Raw genomic sequence first — 21,696 nt, 5'->3', positions numbered from 1 at the left:
AGCACGTCCCAAATATCAGAGCAAGCAGACCTGGAGCACAGGGACATTCATGGGTCTCCCAGATAATCTGCTGCAAGTTTGAATGAATCAAGAGTAAGTCATCTATGCAATCCTTACACCAACCTAGCATCTTGGATCGCCTTTGGCATCATTTAAAGGTTACAAAAGTATATCTTTTTTTAAAGCCAGGTCTTCTCTTCAGCCACAATGCTTCCCTGAGGGTTTATCTGTGTTCAGAGGTTATTACTGTGCTTTCTAAAGCTTTCAGCACTGGTAGCCCGAACGGAGCTGTTTGTATGTTTGCCGTTGCGGCACCAGGGCTATGACTTTTCAGTTACCAACTCAGGCATGGGTGGAGCTGTTTGATGAGAAGGTGAAGGAATCCTTCAGAGGTTGCTGATGGAAAATAGGGGATTGCACCTGAATTTAACCCAAAAAGCATCCATCTAAAGAGGTATGACAGCTGACACAGCCATTTATGTAATAGCTGGTTTCAGTTACTGATTTGCTAATGACTGTTTTGCCCTTGCGCAGTTTGTTCCCGGTTTCTTCATCCCCCTCCTTCCTAGGTGCCATACTGTAGTGCCTCTTCCTCTTGTTGACATCTGTTCTAGTTCCCAATAGGAAAGCCTGAAGTTATTGGATTGATTAACCCCACTGACTTGCTATCAAGCATTGCACTGCAGTTTCTTTCCTGGGTACCAAGAGGAGTGGGGATCACCAGGGGAGATCCGCTTGCCTATTGCCAGAAGACAGGAGCCGAAAGTACTATCTACCACTTTCTCCAGCAGCTTGGACAACAGCATGGGGAGATTTGGGCATCATTTATGATGGAATTATGGTATCTGTGATTGCAGGATGGTGGCATCTTGTGTGTCCACAGAACAAGAAGCTTTTACTGATGTTCTCCAACCTCTGCCAGTCCTGATTGCATCAGCATTCCTACAGATACTGCGTCTGAGCTGGAGTAGGATAAAAAAAAAAAAAAATCCACTGGCAAGCAGGATTTCACCAGCCTGTGAATCTTTGAAATTGGCTGAGGGTTTAACAGGTCTGAACAGGTGGAACAGCATCTATGAAGGCTCGTGACTAAAGAAACAAGACCAGAGAACAGGAAGAGAAACAAAAAAAGCAGGTGTTATCCCAGAGGGATGACAGGAGCTGCTACAGACATCTTACTCAGAAAGGTGAGTGAGTGGAAATGAATGCTTGGTCATACTGGAAGTAAGCAGGATTTTGCTACTGAGGCTGCATTTTTAACCCTATGCGCCTCTGGTGGAGGCTTCATGGAAAGCAGGGGTTACGTGGGGCCTCTTCGTAACAAGGGGTGTAATTAAGGAGTATTTAAATGGCTGGTGACTAGCAGAATGTGCATGTCCTCATTGCTGTGATTTCTGGGTTTTTGTGAGGATGTGCCAGCCAGCATTAGTAACCTTGCTAACTCAGGCACGGCTGGTGATAACACCAGAGCGCTAGCAGGGAGCTCAGCACAAGTTAAGGAGTGTTTACCAGTTCCTTGAGCAGGTTTGGCAGCCTTTGCAGCTGCCTTGGCTAGGTGCAAACCAGTGCACAAGGGACGCTGAGGTACACCAATGCTATCCTATTTCTGCAGGCATAACTCACTGTGGTTTCAAGATAAAGATCCCCTCAGCCACGGCTCAAAGCATCACACAATCAAAGCAATGAATGTTGGCATTCCCAGAGGAAATTTTGGTGAGCTTCGACACAGATTCCAAGAGAGGTGGAAAACACCTGAAAAATCAGAGTCAGTTTAGGACCATTTGGGGCAGGATCAAAAGGAGATATTAAGCAATGTTTGGAAGGTCTCGCGGGCAGGGACTGCCTTTGTTCTGCCTCTTGCATAGGACTGAACTGAACAAGCTGTCAGCACCTCCATAATACCTCGCAGTACTGCTCCTTTCTCCGGTAGGACAGCAGATTTACAGACAACAGAGTAACAGATTTGTGTTCTGCTTTGAAAAGATGACAGAGTGGTTCTGGGCAAGTAAGAACTGGGGAAAAAAAAAAAGAGAAAAAAAAATACAGGAGGGCAGAGCCAGCTGCGTGCCAGTTCAAGTCCATGCACAGCCCAGCCAGCCAACACATGGGAAGAGGAAACACGGGGAGTTGAGTTTCCCTTTTCTATAGTTGCCCACAGAAGTTTGTCTGCCTTTGAGTGGGAGGAGGAATAGACTGGCTCATCCAGTGGCCATGAAGAAAGCACTGGGAGGGAGTTTCCACACAGCCAGAGGAGGCAAGTCATGCTGATCTCAGAGAGGAAGACAGGGTTGGTATGCTGTGCCCCGTGTAATGAGAGAAAATGTGGGAAGATGGTTTAACAGAGTAACCTGGGGCATTCCGGAAGAATAAACGCCATCCATGCAGGAACAAGTGACGTGAGTAAAGCAAGATTTGCTAAAAATCAAGATTAAACCGTAGCTCTACAAAGCCTGCTGAATGCAGGAGGGTGCAGGATGTGCTCCGCATCCCTTCCAGTGCAGGAGGAGGTGGATGCCAGAGGCTGAGAAAAGCAGTGAAAAGAACAGAATAAAGAAAAACCGTGGGGAGCCTCCAGAAGATGCAGGCGAGTTTAGAAAAGGAATGCAACACTTCAGTGGGAGAGCGCACGATAATATGAAACAAATGCAACGAGGGAGAAAGTTAATAACTGAAAGAGAGCTTGTGTGGTTAGTGGAGAGCAAATTACAGTGAAGTTCAGGGTGGTGTGGCAGCAGGGAAAGCTGCTGCAAGGGTGGTGGTGGTGGGGTTGCCGTGTCATTTCAGTTTGCTGATTTGTTTTAGGCCTCTCAAGGCAAACAGGTTTCAACCATGACATTTTAAGCCAAAAAGAGCGTGATTTACAAGATGAGGAAAAACACTTTTATCTGCCTGGTCAGACTCCCCTCACTGTAATTCGGTGTTCTCACAAAAGTCCAGACACTGTGGCACCTCTTGTTTTGGACATTTAAAACGCTACTGGGCAAAATACTATCATTTGAGCTCTAGAGGACTAGCTGGTCACAAGAGGGACTAGCTAGAGATCATCACTAAGCTTTTATCACCCGTGCCAAGTCTGCACTATGATCAAGGGTAGCGTAGGGTCAAGGTGGCCGTTTGGACAGTGCCTTGAATATGTGACAGCAAGGTAAAAGCTTAAAAGGAAAAATGACGGAATTCCTTTACCTGTACCGTCTTTGTCAGGGAAATGGGATGTGACTCCATTCATCTCAACCGGTGAAAAAATTGCAATTCGGGGAAAGGAGCTTGAAAACGTGCTGTGTGGGAGGAAAGCACGACACGTCCAGGGCTCGTATTCAACCATGACATTCGCTGCTGCTATATGGGGCGTGCGATAGACTTACTCCTTCCCACCATTGCAGTGCTACAAGCACCAATAAACATTTTCTGCCCCACTGAAAATAATTGGAGCATAGCCTTTTTGCAACCTTAAAGGACTTTCTCATGACTGTTATCTCCATAATCTGTTGCTGTATTTGGAAAGAAACACCAACTTACTTTTTTAACCAGCAAACGAGTTCTCTTCCCCTCTCCTCCCAGCTCGGGATACAGGATGCCAAATCAGCAAGTGCAGACAGAAACGGCATCTTGCTTGAGGGACAGCGTCGTCTGCACATCCAGTTCTTCTCCATTTCCTGCAGGAAAAATTCCTGGCTGGCTCGGAAGGTATTGTTCTGATGTGTCGCCAGAAGATCTCTACACTGAGGCCTGCAGCCATAATGAAGCAACAGAATTTGTCTTGTGCATGTTCATTGTGCAATAATTTCATTGTCAAGGATTTATTGTTGCCATTTTCTATTGCACAATATAAAATGAAGAGAGAATGAAGGGTGGGGGACAAAGAAATGGACGTGACAGAATTAGGTTTTCAGCGTTCTGGGGTTTTTTAGTGAGAATTCAACTATTTACTTCTTCACCAGTGACAAGGGACTCTGCTATAGCTGTTCAAGAGCCAACTGGATTTTTTTTAGAACAAAAGTTTAGTTTTTACACCTCAAAATACTGGGTATTTTTAAATCAGAAATATTTTCCAAATATTTTCTGTGACATTTAAAATGAAAGACAAAGAGGGGTAAAACACATCAATAGCAGCTGTCTAACAGCATTTGCATCTTTTAGAATAATTGTTCTAAAATTTGAGGTGCATGTTCTGCATGTTTCATTTTTATGAAGCAAAATCCAGCATAAAGCAATTGTTAAAAGCATAAACAGGATTTAAATCAGTCAAAAGCAGAAGAGTATGTTTCCCCCGACTTTTGTCCTTTCTCTCCTTTGTTGTTTTTTTTTTAAATTCAATTTCACAAGAAATTTCAATTGTCTTTGCAAATGACAGTATTTCGCAACTTCAAATGTAATAGAAAATCCGGTTCCAGCCAATTTGAAAAGGCAGGCAGGAGCTCTGCCCGTCTCATCCGGGGCTCTAAAAATTCTTCATATCCAGAGTATTAATATTTTCATACAACAAGCTTCTTGCAAAACCATCGCAGGGCTGTTTTCCACCTGGGCAGATGTCAGTACTAATTATACGAGCAATCTGATGTGCTTGTGTTTTAGCAGTCCCAGAATCTGCTTCTGCATTACTTAGGCAGACTTTTGCAAGTCTTGACTGAACAGTATTACAAAACAAGGGTGTTCTGATTTAAATTGAGTATCGTGGTGGATTTAGTTTATTCAAGTGTCTCTATTTGAGGGTTAAATTCTTAACGGGTATGGGATAGCCCACTGCAGATAAGCAATATTCTTGGAAAAGCAGGAAGGAATCCATTGCCACGTGTGCTTTAGACTGAGTAGCTGATCACTTTGGATTACACGGAGGTATTTAATTCCTCAAGCACACCTGTGGACAACTTAATGGCTTCAATTACTAATGATCATGCAAACCTCCGGAAACCATGAAAAGGCAGCAGAAAGCTACTTTCCTTGATGGGAAAGTTCAGAGTGGAAAGAACTTTACAGGATCCATGGGGATTCCCTAGGTATTTGCAGAAATTATAGCTGAAAAGCTATTCTAGCCATGGCGGGGGGGGGGGGGGGGGGGGGGGGGGAAACAACAAAAAACCCACCTCCCACCACTCAAACCAACTTTAACTCAAGCATAACCTTAATTTTAACTTGTTTGTCCAGTTCATTCGGTTCCTATTATTCCCTGGATCATGCTTTGAATAATTTGCATGATCTGTTGCTGAAGTCCTGCCCCTTTTGATGTCATCCATTCGATCCATATAGGCTGGACAGCTCCAGATACATCCTCAGTTAGAAAAGGCGACACGAAAGCTGGGGACCAGGACTTGCCTCCTGGTCAGGATCAAGCCGAAGGCTGAGTTTAGTGGCTACTCTAAACACTCAGAGGTTCTGCCAAGGTACAGTGGGGTCTTTTGCCATTTTACTGTGTATTTCTGTGTATATATGTGATGGATATGTAGCTATAGATTCCTATATACTTAAATATTTGACTACATGACCTTCGTGTGTGTTTAGTGTGTGTTGAGCTGCTGTGAGGATAAGGAAGATACACCTGTTTACCACCGCTGTGTAACTTCCACTGACTTTCTTACAACCTGCAGCCTCTCTCCAGGCTCTGACCACAGACAGGCAACTGGTCACCGTTGCTGTTACGTGTTTGAAGTCCCCAGCTGCAATTGCTATGTTAAATAAATTAGTGGTAGGCTGATCTGGGAAACCAGTAGGGAGGACGTGCTGTAGCCTGTGTTTTGAAAGATTCCCTTTGGGCTGTGTTTTTTGGTTGGTTTTTGGGGTGTTTTTTTTGTCTGTTTTTTGCATTATCATATGCTTTTTTCATTCTAGTTATGTTAAGAATGCAGATTCAAATGGTATGAACTAACTAGCCATAGCCTTAAAAGCCCAGTCAGGATGTCTGAAAACTGTGGGTTGTCTCTGAAAGCCATAGTTTGAATGTTTACAGGTGGGGTTTTAAGGTTCAAAATTATGCATAAAAAGGTGGGGGTTGTAGATTTGATTTAGCATTCACTTTTGGTGACTGTTATCTTTTATTCTACTTTTTCTCGTAAGGGCAAGGCTGACTAGTGAGATTAGTACAACACTAACAAATTAAATTTTCCTGGTTTGGTTTCACACAATTTTAATTTCTACCTTAAACCACCATAAACATTTAAGGACTCATTCAATATCTTTCTTAATGTACTCTGCGGGCTTATTTGCATTTATTCTCATCTAAACAAAATGAGAAAGGAAGAACTGAGTGAGATGAAGGTTGAACATATAATTTAGCATCTGAGTTTAATCTGAAAAATGTGTAATAGGAGGTAGCAAGACTACCAGATATTTGTTTCTGGAGTTTGCCACAGATCGTCCTTTTTGGACTGGAGAAGGATTCGGGTGTAAAGCTGTAGCTGTAAGGTTGGCTGGTAAAACTGGTAACCAGTGGCTCTGTGCAGTCGGTGTGGGAGCAACAGCTTAACTGTATATGCACTGCGGGAAAACAGTGTTTCCTTGTAGCAAAAGTGGAATCGCTTCTTTCCCGCTTCAATTTTTTTATCACACAGGTTTTCTTTTAATTGTTCATGCCCTTTATTGAATAGTTCACTTGGCTTGGGCTTCCTGTACTTGTTCAATGGCAGCTGTAGCTAAGAAATTTGAAAAACCATTTGTCATGTTTAAATATAAAAGTTTAAAAGAGGTACATATGCCTTTGAGGGTTTTTTTAATAATATAGAATATATATATAATATATTTAATAATATATTAATATAAAAATACATAGTATAATATATAAAAATTTGTATTATTGTTAAACAATATTCTTATGCCCTTTGAAATAAAGCCATGTTTTAAAATGAGATCTAGCTGAGGATGAAGGCATTGCAGGTCAGGGCTCCGGTGTGTATCAGCTGAGCTGCAGGAACCTCCCCAGCACCTCCAGCTGAGCCACCACCAAACACTTCAAGGCTCATAACTCAGTAGAGAGCCTGAGATTTCATTTTGTGATCCCATAGCCCACTCACAACAACTCTTTAGTTATTTCTGTGCTCCCTGTCTCGGCTTCAAACCCTGTTGCTGTATTTATAAGGTTTTTATTTGGAGTTAAGGTTGGACCTAAGTGTTGCACTCGGTAAACTTCTCTTAACAGCATAATAGGTAGGGTGATTCAGAGTGCTGCAATGTTGGAAACTCACAGATTACAGGACTTGATGTCACGTTCAGTAAGTGGAAGTATGTCAACATTAGTCCAATGTCCCCAGCTGCTACTAAACCTAGGAAGATGTCCTCAGCCTGTGCTGACTAAAACGTATAAGCATAAATGATAAATTCATGGTCTCATCAGTATAAAGTCTGAAATTATCTAGAATAGCATAGCAGGTGTTTTACTTACTGTGACAAGGGAGAGATGAATTTTGGTTTCCAGTTGTGCCACTCTTCTTGGGCGGTTTTCAGTTTCTATGCTTCATTTTTGTGTCTGCAAAATGGTAAAAACCTGGAAGAAGGTATTTATGTAGGAGACAGGTGGTAAAATTTCTGTTAATAGCAGTAATCAATATTTCTGTGGTCTTTGGAAGCAATCCAAGAGCATTTTATTTGAAGTAGTATCTGCAATGCTTCACCCACATCCTATTTTGGGTAATCTCCTCTGTGGTTTCAGCCGAGGTGGTGGTTTTCCCCACTTTCTTTCCTGAATGCCCGATTCTGCTCATCTGAACCGTGCAACACCTACTGCATTTCATCTTGGAAGAGGCTCTGTTTCAGGGATGACAGAAATGAATCCTGTTTTACCTCCGTTCTGCAGAACGGGAGATCACACAGCAAAAATTAAAACCAAATCCTAATATGTCCCTTGAAAGTCAGATTTATCCTGATTCCTTGGCGTAAGGATGAAGCCATATGGCTAGTTCTGAGGCACGTGTTTCGTGCCTCGAGCCCAGCACGTTTCACAAGCAATATACTCGTAACAAAAAATTAGTTACAGACCTGTATTAATGCCCGACGACAACGTTTCAGAATTAAATGCTGGTCCTTGGTGTTCTTCGAAAGAACACTACACACCCCTTTGGCTGCAAACTGCTCGGCAGCTGGTGCATTAGTCACTTCACCTTTGCATACCCGTGCTAACGGGGAAGTCATAGTGGAAGTGCGGCAGCACGCCCCGAGTTACTGGGGCAGCGCTGCGCGGGATGTTTGACCTCTTGGTTGCTTCCCTGTGTCCAAACTCTGGAAAGACGGATGAGTCTCACCTCACAGTTATTTTCAGTTTTGCTCATAACAAACTCATCGGTGCCCTGTTTGAAAGAGCCCATCGGTTGGCTGCGGTCTTTCTAACATGCTAATAAGATTTAATTTTTTATTGAACAGAAACAGACTTAAAGGATGGAGCCGGAAGCGGCAAGAGAAGAGGAGAAGAAAGAAGGCTTGATTGAGTTTTACGATTCCTTCAAGGATATGTTTGAATTCTTCTGTAAGAACACAACGATCCACGGCACTATCCGCCTCGTGTGCTCGGGCAGCAATAGGATGAAAACAGCTTTTTGGACTCTGCTTTTACTTGCCAGCTTCGGCATGTTGTACTGGCAATTTGCACTGATGTTCAGCCAGTACTGGGCCTACCCTGTTGTCCTGACCATGTCAATGCATTCCGAGCCCAAGATGTTTCCAGCAATTACTATCTGCAATCTGGACCCATACAGGTAACCTGCACTCTCCCCTTGGCTGCAGCCATATCTTTACGGTCCACGAGGGTTCAGGGAGCATCAGCATCCTTATGGCTGCAGCCCTGGGAAGGCTGAAGGTAGAGGGAGGTCTCTGTGCCTCACAGAGGTGGAAAGGGACTATTGTTACTTCCAAACTGGTTTTAAGATAAAAATCTTGTTGGGAATTGTGCAACAGCATGTACAATTTATTTCACACACTGAGTCAGGATAGAGGGAGCTCTACCTTGTGACTTGGTGCAAGCTGCTAACTGATTTTATGCTCCGATAAAAACAGCCTTTCCCTGAAAAACATGGGTACTTTGTGGTTTTATTCCTAACCGGACTACGGATTTCTGGAACCATGCATGTTAGAGCTTATTCTGCTTGGTTTCTCTTATCACAGAATGGCTTTAAGGAAACAATATACTGTCTGTGGAAGTCTGTGTGGCTCTGCTTGTCAAACAAGGCTCACACGGTAGCAACAAATTATTGAGATGTTTCAAATTACATACTAAAGGAATTATGTAATTTCCTTTGAATAATTATTTAACTGGCTGACAGAAAGGCTAGTTTGTGCACAGCTACAGGTTCTGAGGTTTTCAGTGGAGAATCCAGCAACTGGAAATTCACCTTTGGAGCTCCTAACAAATACATTTATTGAGGTTAGGTATGCTAAGCATAGGCACTGTGACTGCTGGCTTTTCTCACACAGACATCAAGGTCCGCAGAGACCAGGAGAGCAGCCTTTCCGTAGGTGCTGTGACGGTACATAAAATAAAGTGCTTTGGTCTAATAGAAAATAGGTTTTCACAAATAACTAATATTTCTTTTCCTTGCAGGTTTGAACTGGTTAGTGAACATTTGGTTCAATTGGATCACATGGCAGAGGAATCAATTGCTTTTTTGTACGGCATCAACGTATCAGCCAGCTTATTCCACGTGAACGAGAAAAACATCCACGTGAAAGACCTGTCAAGCATAGGCAATCTCAGCAGATCTAGCTTCAAGCTGAGCCAAAACTTCTCACTCTTGAGAATGCCTGACCACAATAACAGGGCAGGGAAGAAACATTCCAGCGTGGGCTTCAGGCTGGTAAGTGCATGTCCTCTTTGGGATTTTAACCTGGCTACAGACAGGAGCGGCGAGGGCCAGCTGCTCCTCCAGGGATGGGGCAAAGGAGCCTGCCGGCAGGGCAGAGTGGGAACCCATCCCATGGTACCCAAGCAAGCAAGCAGGGAAAGCTCACGGATGGTGGCTGGGTCCAACAAGAAGTCCATCTCATCAGACAAGTCCACGGTGATGAGGCAGGTTGAGGATCAGCTAGCCCACTGGATCAACGGGGTCCACGGTGAGGCAGGAGCACCGCAGGAGCCTGGCTGGGATGCAGCAGCTCTACCCCCCAGCACAAAGAGGGGCTGCCAGCCCTGGGCTGGGCTTAAATGAGCTCCTGAGCCCATGGGCAGAGCCCAGGTGAGGCTGCTCAGGGCCGTTAAGGCATAACAGGGCACTCAGAGCCCTGACATCTCACTAGGTGCCCTCAAAGAAGAAAAAAAGAGTGAAAAAAAATATTTCAGTGCTGTGTAATGACAGCTTGGAGAGTCCACCCCTGCCTGTAACAGTCTGTGCTGATTGCTAGGATTCTTGGGATGTGAAACAGCAGCAACATCAATGATCTTACACAGCCCACCCGCTTGTAAAGACCTTCTGGCAGGGACAAATTCGGTAGGGGGTGGTAGCAGCAGGCTATGGAAATCATTGTACCCCTTTCCAAAAATACACAAAACATCGAGGCTTCGCAGGTGAGCCTAGAACGGACAGAGAAACAAGGGAGGGTTCCCTCGGTGTCTTAACAGCTGCGGTACTGGGGGCACTAGAAATGCTGCAGGTAAAACAAAAATGCAATAACAAATCCAGAGGATGAATACAACAAATACGTATCTGTGACTTTGGAGAAGAATGGAAATGCTTCAGGTTCTTCATATCAAAAACAGGGTTAGTGTAGGTAAGAGCAGAAGCTATGAGAGAGAGATCAATGTGGCTAGAAAGGCCAGCAATTTTTGCCTGATTATAATCATCTTGCCCTATCCTGAAGTCCTTCACCAGGCACACTGCCACCAGAATCTGGGGGTGTTCATCTGTCTAAGGCCTGAGAAAGGACAAAGAAAGTGTCTGTGTCTTAGGACGTGGTTCATGATTCATGGGTTGTAGAGAATTCCCACCAGCCCTGTCCTTCCTTCCCCCAAGTTACTTGAGTTTGCCCGTCTGCTCTCTCCTCCTGCCTCTTTTCCCCTGCACTTATCCCCTCCAGGTGAAGCAGCACCCCTATATTCAGCTTCAAGGAGAGAATGTGCTTAGCATGTAACAAGATGCTCTCCAGAGGTCCCTCCCATTCAGTGACTCTTTGATAAATACAATGATCAAAACCTTTGCTTTCTGGAAAAATAGAGGTTCCCCTTGCCCCTGTATCCAGTATTGCCTTTACCCCCACCCCCTGTTGTCCCGTGCTGAATGGCTCCATCTCTTCTTTTCTTCCAGTGCGACGCCACAGGTGGGAATTGCTTCTACAAGACGTATTCCTCCGGGATGGATGCAATTCTTGAATGGTACAGATTTCACTACATGAACATCATGTCCCAGCTACCAGTTATAATCAACATTTCTGATCATGAGGAGCACATTGAAGATATGGTCTACTCCTGCCAGTATGACGGGGAGCCCTGCAGACCCAGGTATGGTATTTTTTGAGGTGTTCATTGAGATTTCAGCAGAACTGAAGGGTGGGGGGGACTGAGCTGACCCCACGCCTTCAGCAGTGCAGGCGCTGAACCTCGTGGCGTACTGCACCGCCTGGCCCTTGTTGGACATCTGACTGAAAGGAAGAACAGCCTTTCATGATCGGAGCACAGGGCTAGGAACCTGGAAATTCGTGTTCTGCCACGGCTGGCTTCTCTGGCTGTGCGTGAGTGTCTTAGGGTGGCAAAGAAGCCCAAGAGAAATTCAGCAGGAATTAAACCTTTAGTGGTACAAAGATGCATTGAGTGGTAAATGGTGAATGTTGAGCTGCATGGGAGGAAAGGAGCAGGAATCCTCAGCTATCCAACGGATGAAAGTGGGATCTCTTTTTGCTGTAACTATGAAAAGCAGGAGGGAAGTGGAAGAAGGCTCTCATGACTCAGATGTAGCACTTGGCCCCTGAGCACAAGGATTGTTCTCAACTATTCTGCCCGAAGAACGCGGTGAATACCAAAAGGGTCAGGTGGCCTTTTGCATCCGTTTGTCCCTAGAGGCAAGGAAGGGAGCCTGCTGCACGCACCGGAGGCTAAGGTGTGACACCATGTTCCTGCATGCTTACGGTCTCTGCTGCTGGAAGCTCTTGCAGCTGACATGCACCACCCAAGACAACGCTGTGCCTCGGGCACGCGAGCCGTTTGCTGGCCTGCTTGCTGTCAGCTGATGACTTGTACCAAGAGCAGTGCACTCATCGATGACACAGAATAAGCAGAAGGCAGATGGAAGTGGTTTTCTGAGCACTTTCAGCAAAGAGGAGAGGGGTCCACAAAGTTTTTTGTAGATCATTTTATGAGTTAATGGCCTGGTTTAGCTTTGCTGGAGGCACATTCTTCTGCACTTAGTGTTTCTGATGCTCTCATGTAATGTGTCTCCATCTGTGCACTTGGTGGTGAGCATCGTCACTTTTGTGCATATGTTTACCCAATTCTTCTGTGAACTGGCGGAATGTGGAGGCTGACTTGGCCAGGAAAGGTCAGCATGATCATAAGTGGTGTAATTTTAAGAAAACAAGGAAAGAGAGGATCTGTTTCTTCTATTGATTAGAGCACGGAAATGGTGTTTCTCCTACTGATTAGAGCACAGAACTTCAACCTGCCTGGTTGTTGGAACAAGCAGGGGAAAATTTAGTCTACTGGGTGGAAGGAAAACAGGTCAGAGCTCTGAATTTGTCTCCTGTGTTTGCTGCTCTGGCTGTAACCTTAGGTGAGCAATGAACCCCTGGGCACTTGATTTTTTTCCTTGTCTCCAGTGAATTAACAACTCTTTCCCATAGACACTCCTGTACCTACACACACACACACACAAATCACATCCTACATAGGAGTAGAAGTATTGCTACACTCAGAATTAAACCCCATCAAAATCTCTTTTGATTTCAGTGACTATGTTCACTTTCACCACCCAGTCTTTGGAAGCTGCTATACTTTTAACAGCAAGGGAACGGACTCTTTTTGGACAGCTACAAAACCAGGAATTCCTTACGGTACGTTATTTGGCAAAAGGTGGGAGGAAGAGCTACAGTTAATATCGTTTGGCTATGGATTAAATATGTCTTCTGTACGTGACTTGCTGACATTAGCCCTCTCTTCTAGTCTGGTGGCATAAATTATATATAACCATGTGTATATAATAGCCATATCAGCTATTATCCTCACTGATATCAAGCAGAATATTATTTTAGTTTTCAAGCAGAGTGTTATTACAGTTTTGGAACAGCCTCGGGCAGTCGCTACCTGACCACTCACCAGGTCTCTAAGGAGAAAGAATGGCTCTTGTTCAGTCCTGAGAATTCCAGATGTAGCAGTATTCCTACTTTGGCTCAAAACGAGTTGTTCTAGGCTTCCCTTTTCTGTGGTTTACAGGCCTTTCCCTTATCCTGAGAGCAGAGCAGAAGGATCACATCCCACTCCTGTCTACAGTAGCGGGGGTGAAAGTGATGATACACAACCACAACCAGACGCCATTCCTCGAGCATGAAGGCTTTGACATCAGACCAGGCATTGCAACTACCATAGGCATTCAGCAGGTTAGCCGCTTGCCCAAGAGCGTTGTTTCTTTTCTTTCTGGCCGCGGAAAGCTGCGAGGAGCTGAACACTGACTCATATGACAGACTTGTGCGACGCTTATGTTCGCTTCTTGGCTGCGTGTGTGTATTTATGCAAGCCCCTTTTCTCTCTTCACTGTGCTCAGGTTCCCACGGGTAAAACAAAATTATTCCAAATGTGCAAGTGGCCTTTTGGTCCTTAATACTTTGGGGACTTTTTTGTTTGTTTTGTTTTGTTTGTTTTACACTACTTTGGTTTGTTTTACACTGAGCCTCTTACACCTCTGACATCTCGTTCTTACAGCTCTACGCAGGGCGCTGCGTGTGTATATTAGAATGAGAACAAATACTTGGAAGTGATTTAGTTATTTCGACACGATGAGTTACAGCTTGTCAGCTGAACCATAGCGACTGACCACCTGCACCCTCCTGCCTTTGCCCTGTTCATATGTTTTATATGCATATGTATATGTTTTATTAGCAAGATATAGCTCATGTATTACTACGCTTCCTGTCCTTTATATGATGCTCCATCCTGATCAGTTTTTATGGTGATGGCTAGGTCCAATTACAGCTCCTAATCACTCAGGCCTCTTTTCTGTGTCCACAGGATGAGGTGAATCGCCTGGGTGGCAATTATGGGAAATGCACGACTAATGGCAATGATGTGAATGTTAAACTCCTGTACAACAACTCCTACACCCTGCAGGTACTGTCAGAGTGGCTGACTGAGGCCCCAGCTTCTTCGGAGTGGATAAATAGCTAGCGAGTCACACCTTACTCTCCAGAGAGCTTTTACAAATCAGCAAGTTCATTGCTGGAGAGAACAGAGAGATTCACGCCCCTCTGAAAAGCAGCTGACAAATGGGGTGTCACAACTTGAAATGTGTCTTGTAAGACAGAGTGGGGGTTCCTCAGTCCCAGACACTGGGGCTCTTCCCTTCTGGTAACACAAGAGCCATCAGGCAGTGAGACGGTGGAGGAGCCAATCTGTTCTCCTAGTACGTTCTTGGGCCTTCAAGTTTTTATTTGTGTCAGTAGTTGCTCCTGGCTCTAGATGTTTGGGCTGTTTAACTGAGATGTTCCCAGGCGTAATGATAAAGGGAGCTGGGGAAAATTCTGTCTCGCTGTGTTCAACACTATTTTCAGAGGTAAAGGGATGAAAAGTGAAAGCGTTTTCCATCATCATGCTCGAGTCATGGCTGGCATCTTTTTGCAGCAACAGAATCCGTACGGTGTCCCCTAGGAGCTGCGTGCTGCAGACTGGAAATTTAGGCACTTGAGATTTTCCAGCTTATCCAATCTTTTATGCTTTCTTTATTTTCCAGGCTTGTTTGCATTCCTGCTTTCAGCACATAATGGTTCAAAAATGTGGCTGTGGCTATTACTACTACCCGCTGCCTCCCGGCGCTGAGTACTGTGACTACAATAAGCAGCCTGCATGGGGTAAGGGCAAACGGCTGCTGGCTTGTCCCGGTCGGAAGGGGACACCGTCCTACAATACTTGCTGCTGACGGGACTCAGGTCACTGCCCTGCTACTTGGTGCCTGTTTTCTGCTTAGACTATTTCCTCGCATCACTGAATCCAGCCAGAGGGCAGCCACCTCTCTGGGCGTTTGCATGGGTATCAAGAAAACATCTTGATGCTATCAAGCATCCCATTACAAAGGGCGTTAATACAGCGTTGAGCTCTTTCATGTTACTGATCTTGGTGGCTGTGCTGGTGTAAAACAAAGCTTTGAAGAACTTCTCTGGGTTTTCTGGATGTCCTGTCCTCAGCAGATCCTTCCAGGGAAGGCACCTGCACTACCCGGAACCATCCTAAAGTGACACTGAGGCAAAGCTGGGTCTCTCTGGAAGGGTTCTGTGTGCTCAGGAAGGCCACGTGAGGGCAGAGGGTTTGGTAGCCTTCCATCTGGTAGCCTTCCATTCCCTGAGGAGATGTCTGAGCGCCTTCCTCCCCTTTCTTTCACCAGGTCACTGCTTCTACCAGCTGTACAACAGGCTCAGAAATCACCACCTGAATTGTTTTGACCAGTGCCCCAAGCCTTGCCGGTAGGTCACAGAAGGAGAGCACAATAAACACCAGCTTGCAGAGGAAAATTCCACCCGTGGAAATGTAGGGAACTTCATGGAAAATGTATGGAGCGGCTGGCCAACTGGATCTCGGCATTTGCTGAACCAGAGGTTTCAGTTTGGTGTTTGAACCTCAATACTGAGAAAATGAAAACAGGACAGCATTAGATAAGTTAAAGAAAAAATCTGTGTGTGCATGACAGCAGAGAGGGAAAATTATTTTAGTCACACCGAAATATTTTATTAAGCCCAAACCAAACTGTGTCATTTTTCAATCTATATTACTTTTCTCGATTCACCTTTATTGTTGTAGGTCGATTTCAAAATGGAAAGACATGATTTTAAAGCAAAATATGGAATATTTGGGGGTCGAATGCATCAAAGAAAAGTTGTCAGCGTTTTGAAACCGTTTTAGTTTTCCTCCTGACCTGAAGAATTTTCAGGCAACCGCTGGGTTTATTTTATAAGCTGACTTACAAAGCTTTTTCCAAGGTTCTCAGGAGCTGCCGCCAGAGCTTCTGCTCTGGGCAAGTCGTTAGTATTATTAAACTCCTTCTTCTACTCACTTTGAAGTAACAAAAGTCATAGTGATCGTTACCTCCGTTTTTATCTTATCAGGGAATCGCTGTACAAGGTGTCTGCCGGGACAGCTAAATGGCCATCAGCCAAGTCTCAGGTAGTCCATACAGACAGCTGCTGTGCTCAGATGGGATAACTGTGTTTACTGGGGCTGTTGGGACATTGAAGTTAAGGGTGAAAACTCAGGCAGCAGCAATGGAAGCAACAAATAAAGCAACCTGGTCCAAAACCTGAGCCCAAGGGAATGACCCTGTAGTTGAGATGCCGGACTAAGATGCTAGAGAGGTACCTCTAACTCCAGTTCTGATCCAAACGTCCGTCTGACCTTCAGCAATTCACCTCACTGCCTTAGTTCCCACCTACAAAACGGTGTGAATGACTTCTTCCAGCGGGTGCTGCGGTCTAACAACCCGCTCATCGCAGTTTGAGGGGCTGCAGGGCTGCGGTGGGAACTGAGGCAGCGCGTGACCTCTTGCCGTTTCACACGGTCTGACGGTAAACGGGCATTCAGCCTGTGCGACCGGCGAATTCATTCCCGTGAAAGAGGCGACAATGTAGCTGTAACTACAACCGATACATTTTAAAAGAGGAAATTATTTGGTGGGGTTGCCATTAAAGGCAGAATTTAAGCGCCAGAATACTGTACACACCGAAAATATCGGTGTTTCCCTGTTAGTCTGGCAAATGTAGTTACCACTTGATAGCTCTCACGGTGTGTCATAATCCAGTCAATTACATCCTTTTTTATTATTTGCGGTAGTAATTTTATTGCTTATGAACGCTACATTTACAAAATATTAAACGTCTAAAAACTGGGGAGACATGATTGCCACTAACGTATAGATATACTCTGCTGCAGGACTGGGTCCGCCAGGCTCTGAGGCATCAGAAAGGGTATAACTCCACCAGCAACAGGTCAGTCCCTGCGGGAGGGTGCTCCTCTTAAAACTATGGATTAACTCTTCATCCTTGCAGAATTTGTAGACGTTAGACTGGGAAGGGAGGACAAGAGAGCAATGTGCAGGGTCACCTGATCCATGTCCCATCTTTCCTCACCGCGCTGCAAGCCAGTCACTTCGGTAACCTTTTCCCAAGCTCGCGTTAAACACCCTCAGGAAGAAAGTTTGAGTGAGTGGGGAAATCTGTGTCCTGGCAATCAGCATGTAAAATCCAGATGGGAATGCCAGCCGGCCCTTCCACCAGGGGAATGACACGTGGAAGTCCCTCCGTTGCTAACTGCTCCCTTTCTCCAACGCAGGAAGGACATTGCCAAGGTGACCATCTTCTACCAGCAGCTGAACTACCAGTCTGTGAACGAGTCGCCTCTACTCTCAGTAAGCTGCCCTGCACCAGCTCACAACACGGCTCAGTTAGGGTGTGCTGTGTATCGTTGGAGCCTTATTTACAGCCCCCGGGGTGGGATGATTTTTCAAAAAGGATCTTGAAAACGTCACATTTTAACACAGTCACAACAAATTGCTCCCCCAATGGCCAGCAGCTAACTGACCTGCTGGCAATATGCCACCATTTGATGTTCCCAGAGCTCTGCAACGCAACCCTTTGATTCTTTCCACAGGAGAATCTGCTTCTGTCCAGCATGGGAAGCCAATGGAGTCTGTGGTTTGGATCCTCAGTGTTGTCTGTGGTTGAAATGTTTGAGCTGCTTATAGATACGCTGGTCTTGTCTCTCCTCTTCTGCTACCAAAGGCTGAGGTCAAAGAAGACATTGAAAGTAGCTCGCACTCCTACCATCCCCAGCGTGAGCTTGACTCTGGAAAACTACCGAGTTGTGCAAGAAGAAGCTGGAAAAGCTGACGATTCTGCTCATGATCACCCTTCTGGAGTCACTATTGCCATGGACACCAGCAGTGACCTGCATCTTGCCCCACTCCCCAGCAAGGTGGAAATGCCAGAGGTGCGCCCAGATGTGGTGCTTAATGGATATGGGTGCACGAGGGACAGCTCTGTGGAAGGGGAACGCAGTAGCTGAGGCTGATGGTGTGCACGGAGGAGTGGGAGACTTGAAACTCCCCTAATGCTCAGGTGCTGTCGGAAAGGTTGTGGACAGAAACATTCTGGATCCAGGATCTGCGAGCACCTACACCTCTGAGCTTGGCAAGCCTCCCCCAGCTCAATCCAGTTGATTATTAAACCATCCGTCTGTCCTGGCTTCAGGCACCGTGCGATGCTCTTGTGTTCCTGACGAGGCTCTGGGGAGGGGAGAAGTGCGCTCCTGCTCCCCGGACCGTCCTCATTCCTAGCTTTTCACTTTTAAACCCCGGTGAGGAAATCAGCCTGTGCCTTAAGGCAGGCCCATCTACATTTCACAGACGTACTCAAGAGCAGAGCCAGCCCGGCTGTCAGCGGAGAAGTTCCCAGTGGAGGCTCAGGAGCGGGTGCTGCTATCAGTCAGTGGTGTCCCGAGGGTGACAGAGCAGGTGACGACAGGAGGTGGCTCTGATGACAGCTTTGCTCCCGAGGCACCTCTCTGTCCTTGACCTACGACTGTTGCACATTGAGGACAACGCACAGAACGATGCTGCTGAGATGCTTTTCGACTTAACCCAGATTATTTCAAATGAGACTTACAATCTTAGAAGAGAAGAAGTGGGGTTGATAACTTTTTTTATGTCACAGGTGAAGCATCTGATTTATTTAGATTAAAACAGTGCTGCGTTTTTGTTGCAGTCCATTTATAAACAGAGATGTTTTAATGTTAATATTTGACGGTAACTTATGTGTACATAAAATAGCACATTTATTTTTGATTATGATGCTTGCACAGGAGCATTTTACTCTATTATAATCTTGTTTACGACTTTCTGTAGAAGACAAGAGTTAATAATAAATCAATGAGCTTTGTTTTGTAACTTTTTTAAATAATAAAATGCTCTGAATACAGGCTGTGACTGGGGGGTTAGTTTGCCTTTTTTTTTTTGCTTTCAACCAGTATTTGAGTTTGTTACTGCCCACTTCTTATTTCTAGGTGTTGGCTCTGGAAAAGACTTTTTCAAAACACCCAGACTCACTTACAGAAGTGTAAATGCACAAAGCCAAATCACAAAATGAGTTTTGATTCCAGGCATGGAGGTGGGATCCTCGTAGCCTTCAGTTTGCTGCTGACATCATTGGAAGCCGAGCATCAAGATGCTTTTGAAAGTCTTACTTTTGTTCGATTTGCCAGATGATTTTTTTTTATTTTTCATTCACAAGGAGAACTTGCAGAGATATAGACCAAACCCGAATGAACTGTGCATTAAAGCATTTAACGCACTGGCCAGGTTACAAGGAATGGGAGCATGTGGGCTCCTTCAGTGCGTGATTCAGCCTTTTCTCTGGGTCTTCTGCCCTGGGAAATACAGCTTCTTTGCTGACTGGCAACAGTGATTTTATGCAATAATGCAGTCCAAGGGACCCTGTTGGGAAAGGATAATGTGAAGAAAAAAAAGCACTAAGGACAAGAAAGAGAGAGAAGGAATTCAGAGTCTAAGCAGAGCATCTGGGCACACCCTGGGAGTGCAAAACTCCGGCAGGCGCCATGCAGGCATGGATACACACATCTGTGTGCATACACATACACTTTGCTCTCAAAAAAAGCCCCTCTCAGAATTCCCAAATCTGTTACCACTGGGCCTAAATGGGAAAGCTAAAGGTTAGCTGAAAAGAAATAGCAGAAGGAATCTTTATACTGGTCCTGCTGCACAAAAAAAAAAATAAAATAAATAAAAATCACTGCAGAATTCTGTATCATGTAATGGAATCGCCAGGAGGAGCCAGGTTTGGGATGGAGGGGTGTGGGATCAAGCAGCAGCATCTTGTTCCGTGGTCAGGTTTGGAACAAGAGGGATGTGGCAATCCAGGACAGGGATCTGTTAGCAGGGGTGTGTGCTTCAGTTTGTACACGTGCAGACCCAGAAGAGCGAGGGGTGTTGCAAGCCAGGAGGGAGATGCCTTGGCAGCACGGTGTGCGAGTGGGCAGGAATGGCTGTGGTACAGAGGGGTAGGGCTGGAAGAGAAAAAATGGCGTGGGGTTTGCTATGGGGTGTTGAGAAAAACTGCTTCGCACCTGCTTGTGCCACCTTTAGTAGAATAAAATAATGATTTCTAAGCTAGTGGCAGCATGAGTAATAGGCACCCAATTCAAAGGTAGCTTAGAGCAGTCTTCTCCGAGGGTGTGGACTAATTTTCAGCTTAGGAGCTACCTCTTTTATTACAGAACATTCCCGTAGCCTGCTATAGTTGAGAAATCAGCCACACAAATTTTGCACTAGGGTCACACTTCAGTGCCTGAGATCATCACTGACACATCTGTCCTGTCGGGAGCTCCTTATATCAGAGCCATGCGCTTCCAGCGTGGAGCAAAAACCGAGGTACAAATGGGAGTCATTATTATACTCAGACTCACACAGCAATCTGTAGAAAGGTATATAAGGTACGTGAAGATGTATAAATTCAGAGCCCCAGCTCCCTACTCTAGCTGCCAGGCTATTCTCCCCCGATGGAAAGCTGCTATGGCTCTCACAGAAATTTAAAGAAAGCAGCAGGGTGGGTCGAGCCCCTTCCCTGCCACAAGCTCCACTATCACAGCACTCTCAGAACTATCAAGCTGCAACAAGGCTTTTACCATCACATCCCAGGTTAACTTCAATAACTAGTTAGCACACCTTGCCCTAGCACAGCCACCAATGCCCCACAAGGTTTCACAAGGTCATCTACTGCTCGTGCTGTTTCTTCATCCTCTTCAGGCCAGTCCACCCTGTTTCTTGCCTCTGCTGCATCCTTCTCCTTGTCTCTCCTCCACCCAGGGCTGGCTCTCACTCTCCTCCCGCTGCTTCCTCCAGGCCTCTCTCCATCCAGAGGTCCTCCTCCATGCCCTTCAGAGCTATTTAACTACTTAGCAGGAACCAGCCACAGCAGCACCTTATCCACGTCAGCCAACCCACCGCCCCTGAAGCCAGCCCACAGCTGTATATTATCAATGTTAATTAACCCGCCTTCATTCCCCTATAATTCCCTACAGCTGCTCAGCAAGCTGCTCTGTGGGCCTCAGCAGGAGGCTGCTGGCAGCCCCCCAAGCCCATCACCTGGGCTCTGCCTGGCCGGGGCAGGGGGTCCAGCCCCCCCCGAGTCCCACCGCACTGTGCTCGCCTGGCAGCATCTCCCCCGGCTGCCAGTGTCTGGGGGGGCTTGTGGAAGCTGCATTCTGTTGTCTGGTCAGGGAGGTGTTTGAGGGCTTCTCTCTGAGGAGAAACACCTTGTCTGAAGGGCTGAGATGTCTCTTACATTGCCACACCGCTCATGTGTTTCATTGCATTAATGAAATCAGAATGTGTCTCAATCAGATCAGACAGAAGGGCTACCAAGGGAGTGAGAATCCTGCGTCTCTTGGGGGGGAAAGTTCCTTTAGCTGCTTCTTTTCAAGCCGTAAACCTGTGCCAAATGAATTTCATATTTTAAACCTTCTCATACTAAAGTGCTTTGCTGGCTTGTAAAGCTCTAGAATCAGAAAGAACGAGGAAATGTCCATAC

General features: G+C 45.6%; 1 protein-coding gene across 1 annotated transcript; it reads left to right on the top strand.

The window, feature by feature from the left end:
- The first annotated feature begins 2,148 nt into the window (after window positions 1-2,148).
- Window positions 2,149-19,526, top strand: SCNN1D (sodium channel epithelial 1 subunit delta). The gene is made up of 13 exons (XM_055801056.1): window positions 2,149-2,396; window positions 8,344-8,675; window positions 9,518-9,770; window positions 11,214-11,407; window positions 12,848-12,951; window positions 13,331-13,494; window positions 14,123-14,221; window positions 14,841-14,958; window positions 15,489-15,567; window positions 16,207-16,264; window positions 17,027-17,082; window positions 17,426-17,501; window positions 17,744-19,526. Exons 2-13 carry the CDS (start codon window positions 8,359-8,361, stop codon window positions 18,155-18,157), a joined length of 1,932 nt encoding a protein of 643 aa, XP_055657031.1. The 5' UTR covers window positions 2,149-2,396; window positions 8,344-8,358; the 3' UTR covers window positions 18,158-19,526.
- Window positions 19,527-21,696: the final 2,170 nt, after the last annotated feature.

The sequence above is a fragment of the Falco peregrinus genome, chromosome 3, assembly GCF_023634155.1.
Source record: "Falco peregrinus isolate bFalPer1 chromosome 3, bFalPer1.pri, whole genome shotgun sequence".
NCBI lineage: Eukaryota > Metazoa > Chordata > Aves > Falconiformes > Falconidae > Falco > Falco peregrinus.
Note: the sequence above shows the minus strand (reverse complement) of the source record. Positions and strands in the feature narration are given on the sequence as shown.